The sequence below is a fragment of the Chamaea fasciata genome, unplaced genomic scaffold, assembly GCF_029207755.1.
Source record: "Chamaea fasciata isolate MVZ Bird 193981 ecotype frontalis unplaced genomic scaffold, bChaFas1.0.hap1 SCAF_28, whole genome shotgun sequence".
In the NCBI taxonomy this organism is placed as follows: Eukaryota; Metazoa; Chordata; class Aves; order Passeriformes; family Sylviidae; genus Chamaea; species Chamaea fasciata.
Window position 1 is genome coordinate 3,278,240 of NW_027094113.1, and position 15,229 is coordinate 3,293,468.

Below are 15,229 nucleotides of genomic sequence, written 5' to 3' on the forward strand. Positions count from 1 at the left end.
AGGAACTTGGTGTGTATCGAGGCTTTGCCACAGGGAGAGGCTGAGCAGCACCACAGCACTGAGGGTACAAACCTTTATTTCAAACAAGAGTCCATAAAACAGGGAAGCAAAAGCCTTTCCCACTCATTTCCTCCCACTGCTTCAGGTCTCCATGGCCGAGTCCTGGATGGGACTGAGGGGTCACCACAAAGTCCAAGCTGGAAGACAGGGAACGAAGCCCAGTGACGAGGCTGCAGCGAAGGCAACGTGGGAAGAGAATTTCCTTGGCCATCTCTGAAGTGCAGGGATCTTCGAGCACCTGTGAACTGCTGGTGGGAGCCACCCAGCTCTTCACACCTGGAAGAGAAAGAGGCATGAGAACCACTTCTTGCCCCTGACCTAATCCTGCTCCAGGTCCCTCTGAACACCCCAAATCCCAACGAGCACAGCCTGAGCAGAGGCACAGGGGAGCCTCACCCTGCTCTCCCCAACAGCTCCTTCCATGAGCCATTTAAAACTCTGAGACATTTCCCTGGAAGCAGCTGCTTCACACTGACCTTGGAACACCCCCTGACACTGCCCAGAGCCCCCCAGGCAGGGGGTCCCCTCATCCTTACCCACTGTGTCACTGCACCAGTCTGTAGGTGATGTACCTGCCCGCTGTCTCGCTGGGCCTGATGATCTTCACTACCTGCAAGGCAGACACTAAGCTCAGGAGAAGGAGACGCTTTTCCTGCTCCAATTGCTCCAAAAATGCCCTCAAGGATCATCCCCTCCCTGCCCTGCCACAGGGAGCTGCTGCTCTCACCTGGCCACGCTTGATCCCAAAGTACCGGGCCACGGGGTCCCCAGCCTGGATCCTGGGGAGCTGGTTCTCCCTCAGTTTGCTGTGCTGAGAGTCAAGGAGAAGCTCTAGACATGCCACGGGCTGTTGGCAGCTCATGAAACAGAGAAATGAACCAGGGCGGGAGGAAGGGTTTTCAGCCCAGATTTCATCACACCTGAGCAGAAGGGACACGCAAAGGGAACCAAAGGGACACTGAGAGGGACACCCAAAGGATACTATCGGGCCAGCAGCTCCGTTACTTCCTCCTTTGTCATGACCACGTGTTCTGGCACCAGCTGCAAACACGAGAGAGGCTGAGATGAGGCAGCAACTGGAGACAACGTGTGGGAGGGGAAAAGGAACAACTGTGTCCCTCAGCCCGGCCAGAGGCCAGGAAAAGGACTCTGGGAGCAGCAGGAATGCAACCAGCACAAGGGAGGGACCACCCTACCCCTGCTCACCTCATGCTCTGTGATGTTGATGAGAAGCTCCTGCTGCAGGAACTGCTCCAGGATGTATTTGGGAGCCATGTCAACCAGGGACTGGAAGGAAAAGGCCCATCAGAGGTGGCTGGGGCAGCCCTGGCAGTGCTCAGAGCTGCTCCTCGGTAAGCACCTGGGCTCACACAGACACAGGCAGGCTGGGAACGAGCACATGGAACTCCTGGAACAGGGAAACATCTCTTTTTCCCTCCCCAACCTCCTGACTGCTCGTGGGCCCTCAGCTGTGCCACTGCCACCAGGACCAGCTGCTCTGGTTAAACACATTTGGGTGCTAAAAAAGAGCCCGTGCTAAGGTACAACAGGCTCCAGCAAAAGCTTTTATCTGGAGGGGAATTCCGGGCTTTTATTTACCCACAGCAGTGCTAAGAAACAGACAGGGAAAACCTTCGTGGCCCTCCCAGGAGCCCCGGAGTGGGACACGGCCCTGTCCCCACAGACCTGCTTGGCCGAGGGCGTCATTCCCTGCTGCACCACGATCAGTGCCCGGGTGATGTTCTCCTCCTGCATGCGCTGGCAGTACATCTTGATCGTCTTGATCCCCACCTTGGGCTCCTCTGAGGAAAGAACCAGAGCCGGGATCACCGAGAGTCCCCCACGCTGAGAACCCGCCCGGGCCGGCGCTGCTCACCGGGGAAGAACACGAACATCTGGTCGGTGGGATCATCGTTGTGAGCCACCAGCACGGTCAGGTCGGTGCGACGGGGGCGGCCCTCGCTGGGCTTGTCCCCAAACTGCGCCTTGAACTCCTCCAGCGTCTGGTCCAGCTCGTCCTGGGTCACCAGGTACCCGCGGTCGTGGCAGAGCTGCGGGAGAAGCACCGGGCTCAGGAACGCGCCCGCACCGGGAACGGGCGGACAGACCGGCCTCCACGTCCCCCACCTCTACCCTGCGGCCCCGCAGCGCCTCGGGAAATCCCCGCACACTAGGCTCGGCCCTCCCGGTCCCTCCGTTCCCCCGGACCTGCATGATGGTCTTGCGGATCTTCCACAGCCGGTACGTCTCCTCCTCGTCGTCCATCTTTCCCGCTGAGGCCCCCACGCGCTGCCCGCGCTGCCGCCTGCCCCGCGCGCACACACAGGCGGCGCCGCGGCGCACACGGGGGGCCTCAGCCGCGGCGCCTCCTGGGAGATGTGGTCCGCCACCAGCTGTCCCCCGCCGCTGGCTCCGGAGGGAACGGGCGGGTCTCCCCTGCTGCCGGGATGAGTCTCTAGGTTGCGGCGGCTCTGCTCGGAACCCGCAGCCGGTCTGGGGGGAATCACCGCCCCGGGGAGGCGGCCCGCTGCACCTGACTCCACACCCCGCCCTTTGGCCTGTCCCTCCCCCCCGACCTCGTGGTCTATCCCGATAAACACCCCTGCGGCCACCCCGCCCACTCTGCCCTTCTATTGGTCAGTCTTCCATCAATCATCCCGCCGAGGTAGCATTGCTTGGCGCTGATTGGCTTCTCAGGCCGAAGGGGCGGGGTTTACGCGTGATGGGCTGGGCCGGCGCGGTGCGGAGCGCGCTGTGGTCCGGACGGGCGGCAGCGCGGGCAGCGCTACTGGGACCAGGGCTGGGCGCGGTGCGGAGCATGGTGAGTGCGGGGCCGCTCAGGGAGCGCGGCTCGGCCCGCTCCGCTCCGGAACCGGTCCGCGCCATGGGGGCTGGGCCTGGGGCTGGCCCCGGGTCTCTCCCGTGGGGGTCCCGGGTGGGCGGCGGGGGCTCGGGCCTGGCCCGGCGGGGGCGCGGAGGGGCTCCGCTGTGGGAAGGGGAGCGGAGGTGGCGGGGCCCACGCGGGGCTCCCCGATGACGCGCCCGTCCCGCAGTGTGCCCAGGCGGACGACTGGCGCTCGGCCAAGGCCATCTACGACTTTCACGCCCTCGACATCGATGGCAACGACGTGTCCCTAGAGAAGTACCGGTAGGACGGAGGGCCCGGGGGCCCGGGGTGGCGGAATGCGGCGCCGGGCGAGGTTGAGCCATCACGGCTCTTGCGTAACCCCTCACGCCTCGCCCGGGCGGGTGAGAGGCCTCTGCCCGCGGGGAAGGGCAACTCACCCACCCCCTCTGCAGGGGCTACGTCTGTATCATCACCAACGTGGCCTCCAAATGAGGGAAGACCGCGGTAAACTACACTCAGCTTGTCGATTTGCACGCCCGATACGCTGAGAGGGGTTTACGCATCTTGGGCTTTCCCTGCAACCAGTTTGGGAAGCAGGTACGTGGGGTGGGGCTCGGGTTCCTCGGGGGTGTCAGGATGGTGCAGGGACCCTCACGGTCCCGGTGTGGCCCCTCAGGAGCCCGGAGACAACGCTCAGATCAAGGCATTTGCTGAGAACTACGGGGTGAAGTTCGACATGTACAGCAAGATCGACGTCAACGGGGACGATGCTCACCCCCTCTGGAAGTGGTTGAAGGAGCAGCCCAAAGGGAGAGGCACCCTGGGCAAGTGAGTGTGGGAGGGGGAGCCCTGGGGACCCCCAGCCCTGCAGCCAGCAGGGAGGGCTTGGCTGGGGGTGAGGAAGGGCTTTTCTGCCCGAAACTCACTCCTGTTTGTTTTTTTTTTTCTCCTAGCGCAATAAAATGGAACTTCACCAAGGTAGGATACAGTTGCCTCCTCTTGGCTGCAGCTCCCTCTGGGGAGCTGGGGGTGGTTCCTGAGGCAGGAGGGAGCCTCACACTGGGCTCTGCTCTGTGCTGTTGCTCCAAGTGTCTGGGCAGGAACATCCCAAGGGGTTCCTGTGTCTGGAGACCCTTGGGAACCCCTGCCCTGCCCAGAGCACAGCTGAGGGGGAAGCGAGTCTGGGAGCTAGAGCTGCCACACCCCCAGCAGCTCCCTGGGAGCCCTGGACTCGCTCACCAGGGGTTGCTTCACTCCTACAGTTCCTCATTAACCGGGAAGGTCAAGTGGTGAAGAGGTACAGCCCGATGGACGATCCCTATGTAAGTGCCACTAAGGAGGAGGGGAGGCCAGGGATGTTCTCGGGGTACAACACTCCCCTCTTGCCTACAGGTGATCGAGAAGGACCTGCCTGCCTACCTGTAGCTCCGCTCCGCTGTCCCCCTGCCCGTCCTGACCCCGCTGCCCATGGAGCCTCCTCCAGCCCCATGACGGGCTGCCTCCAATCCAGCTGCTGGTGGGGCAGCCCTGACCCATGGCGTGCACCTGCTGGACAGAGGCTCCAGGGGCTGTGGCTGCTGCGGGCAGGAGCAGTCAGAGGCCCCTCACAGTCACTGGAGTCCCCTTGCAATAAAGGCGTTAGGAATGAGCTGCTGTGTTCGGTGTGGGATGGAGCAGGGATGGGGCCGGGGCTGCTGCGCTGCACCTGCTGAGAGCCTGGAGTTTGCTGGGAAGCCAAGACCTTACGCAACTCCTGAGCCAAGCAGGGATAATCCTCAGCGCTGAAGAGGAAGTGCAAATCCAGCATGATCCGTGCTCCTGAGGGGCTCCCTGGGCAAAGGCAGAGCTGGGGAAGGTTTGTCCCCTCTGGGATCCCTCCTGTCCCCTCTGGGGTCCTGTCTCCAGGAATCCTCTGGGCAGGGCAGCAGAGGGGACAGGTCCAGCAGTGGTGCAAGCCCTAGACAGGAGAAACTCCTGCAAAACAGAATCCAGTCATGTTGGGACATGGCAAAATATCCCCTGCAGCCAGGGATGTGTCTGACCACAGCGAGCAGGATCACCCTCCTCGTCCTCGGGGCAGCGTCTTGGCACAGCTGTGCCCAGCCAAGCCCATGGAGGCTGTGTGTCCCATCCTGGGCAGGGACAGCTCAGGTTCTGCCGTGCAGGAATGCTGCTGCACCTCTTCCTAGGGCCTGGGAAGTGCTGGGTCTCCCTGTCACATCCACAGCCCCCATCGGGGAGTCTGTCCCAAGGAAAAATCCCAGGGTCTCCCAAGTCTGACACCCCTGCAGAGGGTCCTGCCCAGCACATCAGGGATGCTGGGAGGATCCTGCTCACATTTAGGGATCACTCACTGGAGGTCACCCCATCCTTCCTCCCAAAGGATAACCGGGCCAGCAGTGCCTGGATGAGATGTCCCAGAGCTGTGGCAGCTCCTGCTGGGGGAACACACTGGAACAGAGGTTCCTTTATCTGTGTTTTTCCTGCCAAGCCAAGAGGGAGCTGCGTCATCCAAGGCCGGCGCCCAGGCTGGATCCAAGCAGGATCCAGTGAGTGCACAAACAGTGGCTTCTCCCAGCGAGAGGGGGAGGCTTGGGACAGCCCTCAGTGCCACCGAGTTGGTGACTCAAGAGATCCAAAGTCCAGCTGCCAGCAGGATGCTGGCCCAGGGATTCCCGATCCAAGTCCCAGCTGGGCTCCTGGGGCAGGTTGGACAGACCAACAGAGACAGAGCTGGGAGTTACAGAAATCTCACGTGTGGCTTGTGTTCCATTTTTACTGAGCAGAATGAAAAATTATCCTTCTGAGGCAAGTAGAAAATTCAGGAATTATTAGTCCAAGGCACATATTCTAAAAAAATCTCTTTACATATATACAACTTAATTATAAATATACATAGAAACAAAAGGCAAACGACAAGCAGATTAAAAAGTGCCAACACAAAAGTGTCAGGGAAGAAAACAGGGACTCATTAAAAATACAATCAGTAGGACAACCGCAGAATAATTTAGTTAAAAGATAACATTACATATTATTAACCCTGACAAAACATGGGATCGAGGCAGGGAAGGGATTCCTTGAAGGTGCTCTCTGTCTTTTCAGAGACCAGGGAGGAAGGATTGCATATATTTTAAAGTTAAGGTCAAAGCCACCAGGTAAGGCTCCGGTGACAGCAGAGGGTGCCCAGCAGGGAATTCCCCCTTGCTATTCCTGAGTTTAAACCTCTTTGAGCTGGGTTTTCCCGGCGTCCTTTCCCTCATTGCTGAGAATTCAGCCCCAAGCGAGCAGTGCTTTAAATAGGGGAGGGTGTGGAGAGAGGGAGCCTGGCTCTATCTGAGCCCGGGGGGGGGGCTGCTGGGGTTGAAAGGAGCAGAGCTGTGGGAGAACAGGACCCCCGGGGCAGCAGCAGGGCTTTGGGGGGGTGGGCACAGAGGGCTCCCCCATCTTTGGTGATCACTTTGAGGTAAGGAGGTGAAATGTGCCCCCAGCCGCAGGGATTGAGCCTGGCCTGGTGCTGAGAGGCCCCCCCAAAAAATTCAGGGACCAGAGTAGCCTCAAACAGCCCATTTGTGTGGCACCAGGGCAGGTCTGTGACCCTGGGGTGTTGGGGGTCAGCTCCTGCCACAGCCAGAGCAGAACGCTCCAGACACGGACTCAGAGCAATTCCCAACACTGAACAGGGCACTGGGCCAGTCCCTGAGCCCTGGGGTGACATGGGGGTGACAGTGTCTGCCCAGAGGAGGTGACACCACCAGGTACTGTGAAGCTCCAGCCCCCTCTAGACTGCCCTGTTAGGGCACACAGGAACCCCTTCCCCAGGGGCTCTCAGAGAAAGGGCCAGGTCAGCCAGGAATGGTCCCAGGTTCTTCCCTGAAATCATCCCAGTCCCAGTTTTAGGAAACACTTCGATGCCTTCGGTCCTGGGGAGGAGGCAGCAGGGAGTGGGGCTTTGCAAAGCAGCCTTTGTTCTTTGGTATCCAAGGAGAAGTTGCAGCAGGAGCAGCCAAACTGCAAATCCTGGGCGGTGACAGTGACACTGCACACCCTGAACAGTGACTGTGCACACCCTGGGCAGTGACAATGACACTGGGCTGCCCTGACCCAGACCCCTGGACCGGGGTCCACGGCCCAGCCAAGGACAGTGGCAGGACCAGCGGGATGCCCAGGTGAAGGGACAACATGTGACAGCAGGAAACTGGCCAAAGCACGTCTGGTCACGGCGACCTAGTGAGGTTAAAGTGCAGGACAGGGGGCATGTGTCCCTTCTGCTCTGGGGAATCCTGCTGGTCCTGGCATGGCTGAGCTCTGACAGACTCAGGCTCTGTCACCGTGGGGGTGCAGCCAGCTCTGGCCACTCCCACGGGGCTCAGGCAGCCCAAGGTCCCTTCCTGGAAAAGGCAGCACAGGCAGTTTCCAAACGCTCACTACACCTGCTCAGCCCTGCCAGAGGACACCTGAGCTCAGCATCTCCCAGCTCCTCTGGGATAACATTTCCCTTCTCCTTCATCCCAGCTGCCAGCACAGCCTCAGGGTCCAGGGCAGTGCTGGGGCAGCCCAAGCTGGGGGCTGGGCCCCCACCCCTCCCTAACTGACCCAGCACGTGGTCAGTGGGTCATTCCACTGACCTGGCCGTGGCCCTGCTGGGCTGGAGGGCTGGGGAAGGCTCGGACACTCAGTAGTCTGCAGGGGGTGGGCAGAGGAGGGCTCTCCCCTCAATCCCACTTGGGCACTGACCTGTGAGCAGGACTCGACCCAGCAGAGCCCCTCAGCCCAGTGGGACCCACTCAGCTCCCCCTGGGCACGTTCCATACAAACCTGTACATGCCTGACTGGATATTATATATAAATAAAATTCGCTTTAAGGAACTCCAGGCTTTTTCCTTCCCTCAAAACCAGAGCAGGGTTAGTCCAAACCAGTAGAAAAGTTAGGACTCCTCAGCTCTCACCTCTGCACCAGAGGACACGGATCCACAGCAGCATTCCCAGCTGGCATTCAGAAGTCTGGGAAAGGCCCACTGAACTGGATCACGCTCTGGCGCTCCTGGGAGGGTCCGTTGAACGTCCTCAGCATCTCCTCCAGGATCTCTCTAAAATTGATATTCCCATCTTGCTGGAGAAAATCCTCCTGCGGCTGCTGCAGGGGGGCTGGGGGGGGCAGGGCGGGGGGCTCGTGCAGCGAGGGGCCGGGGGCTGCGCTGACCTCCAGGCCAGGAGCGCGGCCAAAGCCAAAGGACAATCTGTGCTGCTGCTGGGGCTGCAGGGCGGGCTCCGAGGAGAAGCAGAGCGCTCTGGTCTCCGGGTTCAACACCACGTCGGGAATGCTGTGGTTGGGAGGGCTGTAGGTCAAGTCCAGGATCTCTTCCTGGCTCAGGGAGGGCAGGGGCAGCCCAGGCCCTGGCAGGATGTGCAGTGGTAGGGAGAAGGGTGAGCTCTGCTCCTGGGCCTGGCGCAGCCGGCTGTGCTTCCGCTTCACGTCCTCGTCCATCTGCTTCAGCTCCTCCCGCACCCTGTGGACGCAGCTCTCGGGAATCTTTATCCCTGGGGGAGGAACAGACAGACATCGGTCTCCTGAGGCACGACCTTTCAACCCCTGATACAGGAAAACCTTATCTCCCCATCACGTGTGGCTAAGTCAGACCACAACTGTCATGTGATTAATTATCTCTGCTGAAAACCTCCTTAGCCAGCAATAAGCATTGTCTTGGTGCGAGAAAGGAAAATTAGTGACTGCAGAACACAAGCATTTTTACAGCTATAAAAGACCACTATGATTTTCATGAAATCAGAAATCTTATACACTCTCTGAGTGTGTGAGGAGTTCTCCTCGATGACCAAGACATGGGAATCAAGTTACTTCCCCTGGGGATTGAGAGAAATTAAGAAGATTCTCTCCCTACCGTTATCATTTGTTGGTAAGCAACAATAACTCCTAGTTCATACTATTTCTTTACTGCTGTAACATAGGTACCTTTATCTACTAGTAGTGTTTATTTTGTTGATCCCGTGTAGTAAGTAAATCTACTTATGTTTTCCTTGGCCTATTCAAATAAATAATTCATCGCCTGATTGGTCATTATTAAGAACTTGCAAGTGAGAGTGGGTTTTGGGGTGCTGTGAAACCTGTCAAAGGCAGGACTTGTCTAAGCTCTCTCCTCTCCATTCATAACATGCCCACAGCACTCTGGGAAGGGATGGGGCACTGTGGGAACAGTGGGAAAGGGCAGCAGCACCGAGGGTGTTCAGGAGGATGATGGGCCTGGCTCACCCCCTGTGCCCCAACACATCCAACTCCCCTCCTTCCCACAGGGTCACCTCAGCAGTGGCTGCTTCCACCCCTTGTGCTGGAACACGCCTCTTTTAGGAAGGGAATCTTGGTGCTGGGCAGCTGGACCCCTTCCCCCTGCTCTGCTCCCCTTCCCAGCACTTCACCCACCGACTTGTTTCTTCTTCTCTTTGGTCTTGAGGCGCACGATCTGCAGGTAGCTGCTGCTGGTGATGTCTGCCATGACGCCGGCGATCCTGCTCCACACGCGCAGCAGAGCCCCACACAGCATGTAATAGTGCCTCAGGCGCATGCCCTGAAAGCATTCCTTCCCCTCCTGAATCAGCTTGCAGCTCTTGTTCCTTCGGGGACCATGGGAGAAAACCACTGGAATTAGCACAGGTTCCTGGAGTTGAGTGGGATTCACCTCCCCACAGCCTCCCCCCACTGCCAGTCAGGGACCTCAGGGTGCACGGTCCTGCCTAGGGAGAGGAGGATGTGGCTTAATGGCTTTAAGCTGAAAGTGAGGAGATTTAAACTGGATATTGGGAAGGAATGCCTCCCTGTGAAGGTGGTGAGGGCCTGGCACAGGCTGCCCAGAGAAGGTGTGGCTGCCCCATTCCTGAAGTGTTCAAGGCCAGGTTGGATGAAGCAACCTGGTGGAAGGTGTCCCTGCCCATCCCTGCCATGGAACTGGATGGGTTTCATTCAAGGTCCCTTCCAACCCAAACCATCCTGAGATGCTGCGGCAGGCTGGGGCTGCAGCTGCCTTACCACACAGCATGGTTACAGTTCTTCAAGGAGAAGTGGTAGCTGCTCTCCCAGTGCTCCTTGGCGTCCTCAGGCAGCACCTGCAGCAGAACACTCAGCCTTAGGAATTTTCCACTGTCCAGGACAGAGAGATGTGAAATCCAGGGCTGGGAGTCAGGACACCTAGTGCTACCACCATCCCTGCCCATCCACAACAGAGCCACCAGGCGCTGAGAGGGTTGCAATGAATGCCCTTCCAACCTCCCCCAGCCCCCACACTGGAGGCTGCAGGTCCCACCTACCCGCCGGTATTTCTTCTGCAGACTGTCCAGGCTCTCAGGCTGGCTTTGCTTCCCAATATTGGGCTTGTAGAGGATGAAGTTCTTCCCACGGCTCTGCTCTGCCAGCAGACAGGTGTATTTGCTGCCTCGCACCTGTGGCGTAGAGCTGATGGTCACATGCACAGCCTCCCTCCCCAGATTTCTCTAGACTAACCCCTTCCTGCCAGGATGGAGGTCCTTGGAGGCATTTCCCAGCCCTCAGGAAGAGTGAAATCATAACAACCATGGCAGATTTCCAGCTGGAATCACCCCTGAGCTGAGGCGCCACCCTGGCAGAGCCCAGGGACGTACCTTGTAGGAGAGGTAGAACCCATCATAGGTTCCTGTTAGTTTGAGTGACTTCTCGTAGGCTTCCTCCCACTTTAAGCCTCTGTCAACGCTGATCTGAACAGGGACACACAGAGGGATTTGTAACTCCGATGGCAGGACAAATGCTTCAGTGTCTGCCTCACAAATCTCCCTCAGCACAGCCTAGAACCAGGCAGAGACAGGTGCCCACCTTGTAGAACACAACCTGCCCGTCCTGTGGGTGCCCCGGGGTCAGGAAAACCTCCTTGCTCTCCTCATAGATCTCATCCACTCCTGGGGCTAAATCTGTGGAAGGAGAAAAGGTTGTTGTAAAGAACATCCTACCAAAAGCACCTCCTTGGGTCTGTGCTGGGTGGGGACACTGCACTGGAAGGAACTGGGGTGCAGGAGACAGAGCTGTAGCCACTCCTCCTTCTCCATACCAAGGATGCCCATGTCGTATTTGCCCTCCTTCTTGTCCTTCTCAATCAGGTAGTCAAAGGTGTCGGAAAAATACTGGAAGAGCATGTTCTGCTTGTCCACCTCCAGGCCCAGGATGCGGTTCAGGAATTTGGTGATGGAGCAGTCTGCAAGAGCACAGTGGGTCAGGGAATGTGGTGCAGCTGGAACCCACCAGAACCCTCCCAAAGAGCCCCCCCAGCCAGCCCCACCATGTCCCTTCTGACAGCAGCCCAGTCCAAGGGCTGTTCCTGTGAGGAAGCTGGGGGGCCATGGGATCTGCAGCACAGCCCGCTCCCACAGGACCTTCCCCTCAAGGCAAACATCCTGCCCAGGTGCCCAGCAAACCCCACAAGGTCAGGTGGGCCATGACACCCCCATCTCTTCCATCTGCCGCCTGCCTTGGGCAGGAGCAGCTCCACACGTACCCTTCTCCACGGAGACAGTGCCGTATTTCATCTGGCTGCAGCAGATCCCCACGGAGATGAGCCCTTGCTTCATTTCTAGAATGACAGAAGACATCTTTTGCATTTTGGGTTAAGCCTCCCACCAGCATTCCTGCAGGACAGCTTCTCCTCCAGGAACTCAGCCCCTCCCCATGCCTGACAGGGTGACATCGTAAGCCAGTGGCACTTTCCCCTCTGTTTTCTCCCTCAGACCTCCTGCTCCGTTCTTCCAGCATCCCAAACCTGAGACCAACCCATCCAGCAGAAACCCTGGAGCTGGTCGTGTTCTTACCATGGAAAAAGGTGTCTTCCCCTCTCCCGTAGTTCCTGGGCACAGGAACCCTGTTCTCCGTGTGGCTGAGGATCGTGGACAGGACCCTGTCCAGGGCTTTGGCCCCGTACTGCGGGAGGAGACCAGAGTCACACATGGGAGGAATGGACATGGGCAGCCGAGCTGGGCCTGAGGGTGTCACACACTACTGAGGGGACACTGGTTGGAGTGTCACACACTGCTGAGGATGACACTGCTGGGGGATACACGCTGCTGAGGGTGTCATACACTCCTGAGAGTGACACTGCTGAGAGGACAAACGCTGCTAAGGGTGTCACAGTGGAGGATGTCATGCAAAGAGAACACTCGCCCCAGGAAGGCCACAGACAAGGAAAAGGGGAAGCTGTGTCAGTGACCCCCACGTCCCCAGGGGAATGGAGGACAGGTCCCTCCCAGGAGGCAGAGGACTGGGTGCCCTTCCCAGCTCCCAGTGGAAGCAAAGGCCTCAGTGTGATCATGACTCCGAGCTCACAGAAGCTGGGAGCTAGGCTGGGGCCTGCCTAGCAATGATCCTCCTGGCTCTGGCTCCCTCTCCCAGCTTCTCCAACCCCCTCCCAGCTGCACTGCCCCAGCCCAGCCCTGTCACCTTGTTCTCGAAGTTGTACTTGCTGAGGTCCCGGGTCTCGGTGGCCCGTCGGTCCCCGTGAGTTAAGGCACCCTGGGAAGGCAGATGGAGCAAAAGGTTCTTACTCTGAGCTGTTGCAAAACAACAGGGAAGGATGGCCAAAGGCATGTCCGGGAAGGTGCCATAGGGAGGCAGTGTTCCTCTGGAATACTGAGACTTTACCAAAGGATTTGGGGATTTATCAGAAATTAAAAAAATGAAACAGAGGCAAACTAATTATTCCATTAATTATTTCGTCAGCTTTTTGGGAATAATGTGTGTATGCTCCAGTAACAGTGGGGAAATTGCAGCATCTGGAAGCGGGCTCTTGCTTCCCTGAAATTCCTCCCAACGCCTCGGTTACGTATTCTTCCTCACTACCTTTCCCAAATCCCAAGACGCTAAAAGCTTTCTGCATTCCATGATTGCAATGCCTCAGCCAGGGGTGACACAATCCCCCCAGTTACAGTGGCCACATCGGTGGGAGCTCTGACCCGGAATCTCCTCAGAGGGAATCAGAGCCGTGTTGGGATCACAGCTGATGTGTGCTGTGGGCACTCACCAGGCTCTCCAGGCGTTTTGCCACGATGGATGCAAACCTCCTCTCCCCTGCCAGCTCTGAGATGAGGAACACGTACTCGGGAGCAGAGACCTGGTTGGATCGGTGCGTTCGGCCTACGGGGACACAGGAGCAGAGATGGGAGATTGGGATGGCCTGTCTGGAACGGGAATGTAACCAGAAAGCCACATAATGCCCATCTTTCTCTCCCTGGGGAGTCCATCCTCTGCCCCAGAGTTCAGGGCTATAAACCCAGCTCTGCCAAGTCTCAGCAGCACCACTGACCGTGGCTCTGTTCTCTTCCCCACAGAGACATCTCCTAAATGCACCCTGGGTTGCCACCACACCTGACCCTCCCAGGGCCCATCCCACAGCCTGGCCCAGGCTCATGGGAGGTGACAGTGCCCAGGGACACCCAGCCCTCACCGAACTGCTGGATGGCCCGGTCTGCACTCCAGGGCAGCTCCAGGGTCATGTGCACCCGGCGCTTCCGGTTCTTCACCCGTCTGTCTGCTTGGAGGGAGATCCCTGAGCTGGAGGCCTCTGAGATTATCGCTACGAGCTACAGGAGGGATGAGTGAGAACAGAGTGAGGCTCCTGGACACCTGTTAAACAGCTTCAAGAAACAGCCCCAGGCCCTACAGCAGTCCCAGTCCACAAAGAGACCTGCGAGGCACTGTCACATTCCAGCAGGTGAAACCCACAGAGAGCTGCTGGCCTGAGGCTGGCAGGGCACAAGGAGGCACAGACACCCTCCCTGCCCTCCCCCTCTCAGCACACTCAGTCTGTGCAGGTTTCTGGAGCTCGACCCCAGCTCACCTTTTCCCCCTGCATGAAACGCTCCTTCTCCTTCAGGTTGACGTGGTCTATAGAGAGCCCTTGCTCGGCACGGGACTCGAACACGACGGAGCCGTCGGGCCTGCGAACCACCCGTCCCTTCCGGCCCGTCATCTGCACACAGGAGAGGGGCGGCTACAGCGTGGGGACCCACACGGCCCAGCAAGGCCATCCAGTCAACTCCCAACTGCTTTTTCACACTGCCACGGAGAGGAAACCCTCTGCCAGCAAGAACCTTCTTTTTTTATAAAAGAAGAAAATTTTTTCCTATATGGACACAGGTTGCCCAGAGAAGCTGTGGCTGCCCTGTCCCTGGAAGTGTCCAAGGCCAGGCTGGATGGAGCTTGGAGAAGCTGGGATAGTGGAGGGTGTCCCTTCCCAGGAAAGAGGGGTGGAATGAGATGATCTTTAAGGTCCCTTCCTACCTAAACTATTCCATGATTTTAAGATTCTTCGCTGGCCCCTTTCCCTGTCACCCACTGCCACCAAAACACACTGACAGTGGGAAGTACCTCGGCCACGTTCTCTGGGCCCCCAAAATTATCGATCAGTTCATCCAAGGTGTTGAGAGGTAGCTCTTTGCCCAGTGCTTTCACTTTTGCTAGGAGGTCCTGTTTCATCTTTTCGACCTTCAGCTCTCTCAGGCCATGCAGCTCTCTCTGAGGAGGCAGCATGTGAAAACTACCTGCAATGTGAAACGCAAAAGTTTAGAGTTCCCTGGTAACTGAACATCATGGAGGGGGAAAAAGTTATCCCAGAGGGTTTTGGGGGCACTGTTGCTGGACAAAGGCACTATGACCTGCAATGCTGAGTACAGAGTGAATTCCCCTCAGTCTTCCCCTTTCTACTGGGGGAAGGAGCACACAGAGCAGATCCCTCCTGCTCACTGATCACAGTGGCTAATTATGGATCCACCTCACAAGCCCAAGTGTGACCCCCAGGATAAAATCCAGCCAGGATCACAAGGCTGTCCCAAGCCTGTAGGGGTCCCTGCAATGCCCCCATCCCCACTGTCCCCACGTCGCTGCCACGCTCACCCCTGTCCTCGCCAGTGCAGACGAAGGTGTGATCCACAAAGATGACATCATCTGTCTCTAGCAGGGACTCTGGGGAGGAGGTGAGGTCGCTGTCCAGCCCCATGTCGGACTCGGTGCTGCTGTCATCGCTGATCTTGATGACCCCTTGGTCACACGGGCCCCGCAGAGCCTTGGGGCAGCGGCCCCTCGGCCGCCCTGCACCAGAGAGCAAGTGGTGTCACCGCCCCAGCCCCAGCAGGGCACCAGTGCAGGACAGAGAGGGACAGCTCAGAGAGAGGAGGAGGAATCCCAAAAGAGCTGAGCCTGCCCCAAATGACAGTCTGACCTCAGAAAGACAGAGACTCTGAGGTGGGGTGGGAATTAGGGAGGGAGGGAGTGCAGGAAAGAGAAAGGAAGAGAGAGAAAGG

General features: G+C 58.2%; 3 protein-coding genes across 6 annotated transcripts in view; 1 reads left to right on the forward strand and 2 right to left on the reverse strand.

Moving 5' to 3' along the window:
* Nucleotides 1-59: 59 nt before the first annotated feature.
* POLR2E (RNA polymerase II, I and III subunit E) lies at nt 60-2,597 on the reverse strand. The gene is made up of 8 exons (XM_066205881.1): nt 2,269-2,597; nt 1,937-2,111; nt 1,747-1,862; nt 1,267-1,347; nt 1,043-1,101; nt 788-866; nt 597-670; nt 60-336 (listed from the first exon to the last, which is right to left on the reverse strand). Exons 1-7 carry the CDS (start codon nt 2,323-2,325, stop codon nt 605-607), a joined length of 633 nt encoding a protein of 210 aa, XP_066061978.1. The 5' UTR covers nt 2,326-2,597; the 3' UTR covers nt 60-336; nt 597-604.
* Nucleotides 2,598-2,771: 174 nt separating this feature from the next.
* On the forward strand, nt 2,772-4,556 carry GPX4 (glutathione peroxidase 4). The gene is made up of 7 exons (XM_066205882.1): nt 2,772-2,881; nt 3,114-3,208; nt 3,361-3,505; nt 3,585-3,736; nt 3,862-3,886; nt 4,171-4,230; nt 4,301-4,556. The coding sequence occupies exons 1-7, from the start codon at nt 2,783-2,785 to the stop codon at nt 4,331-4,333; spliced, it is 609 nt and encodes a 202-aa protein (XP_066061979.1). The 5' UTR covers nt 2,772-2,782; the 3' UTR covers nt 4,334-4,556.
* A 1,339-nt stretch (nt 4,557-5,895) lies between these two features.
* SBNO2 (strawberry notch homolog 2) overlaps nt 5,896-15,229 on the reverse strand; it is a 46,598-nt gene continuing 37,264 nt past the window's right edge. For 3 of the 4 annotated variants that reach the window (XM_066205800.1, XM_066205801.1, XM_066205804.1), the window contains 15 exons: nt 14,823-15,017; nt 14,298-14,470; nt 13,768-13,899; nt 13,375-13,510; nt 12,952-13,064; nt 12,372-12,443; nt 11,747-11,855; nt 11,437-11,511; nt 10,993-11,136; nt 10,761-10,855; nt 10,553-10,645; nt 10,223-10,354; nt 9,945-10,021; nt 9,342-9,532; nt 5,896-8,446 (listed from right to left, as the gene is read on the reverse strand). In XM_066205800.1, coding sequence (XP_066061897.1) covers nt 7,902-8,446; nt 9,342-9,532; nt 9,945-10,021; nt 10,223-10,354; nt 10,553-10,645; nt 10,761-10,855; nt 10,993-11,136; nt 11,437-11,511; nt 11,747-11,855; nt 12,372-12,443; nt 12,952-13,064; nt 13,375-13,510; nt 13,768-13,899; nt 14,298-14,470; nt 14,823-15,017 — 2,282 coding nt within the window. In that variant the 3' untranslated portion in view covers nt 5,896-7,901. The remainder of the gene's footprint in view (nt 8,447-9,341; nt 9,533-9,944; nt 10,022-10,222; nt 10,355-10,552; nt 10,646-10,760; nt 10,856-10,992; nt 11,137-11,436; nt 11,512-11,746; nt 11,856-12,371; nt 12,444-12,951; nt 13,065-13,374; nt 13,511-13,767; nt 13,900-14,297; nt 14,471-14,822; nt 15,018-15,229) is intronic. The other variant, XM_066205803.1, reaches the window with a different exon arrangement.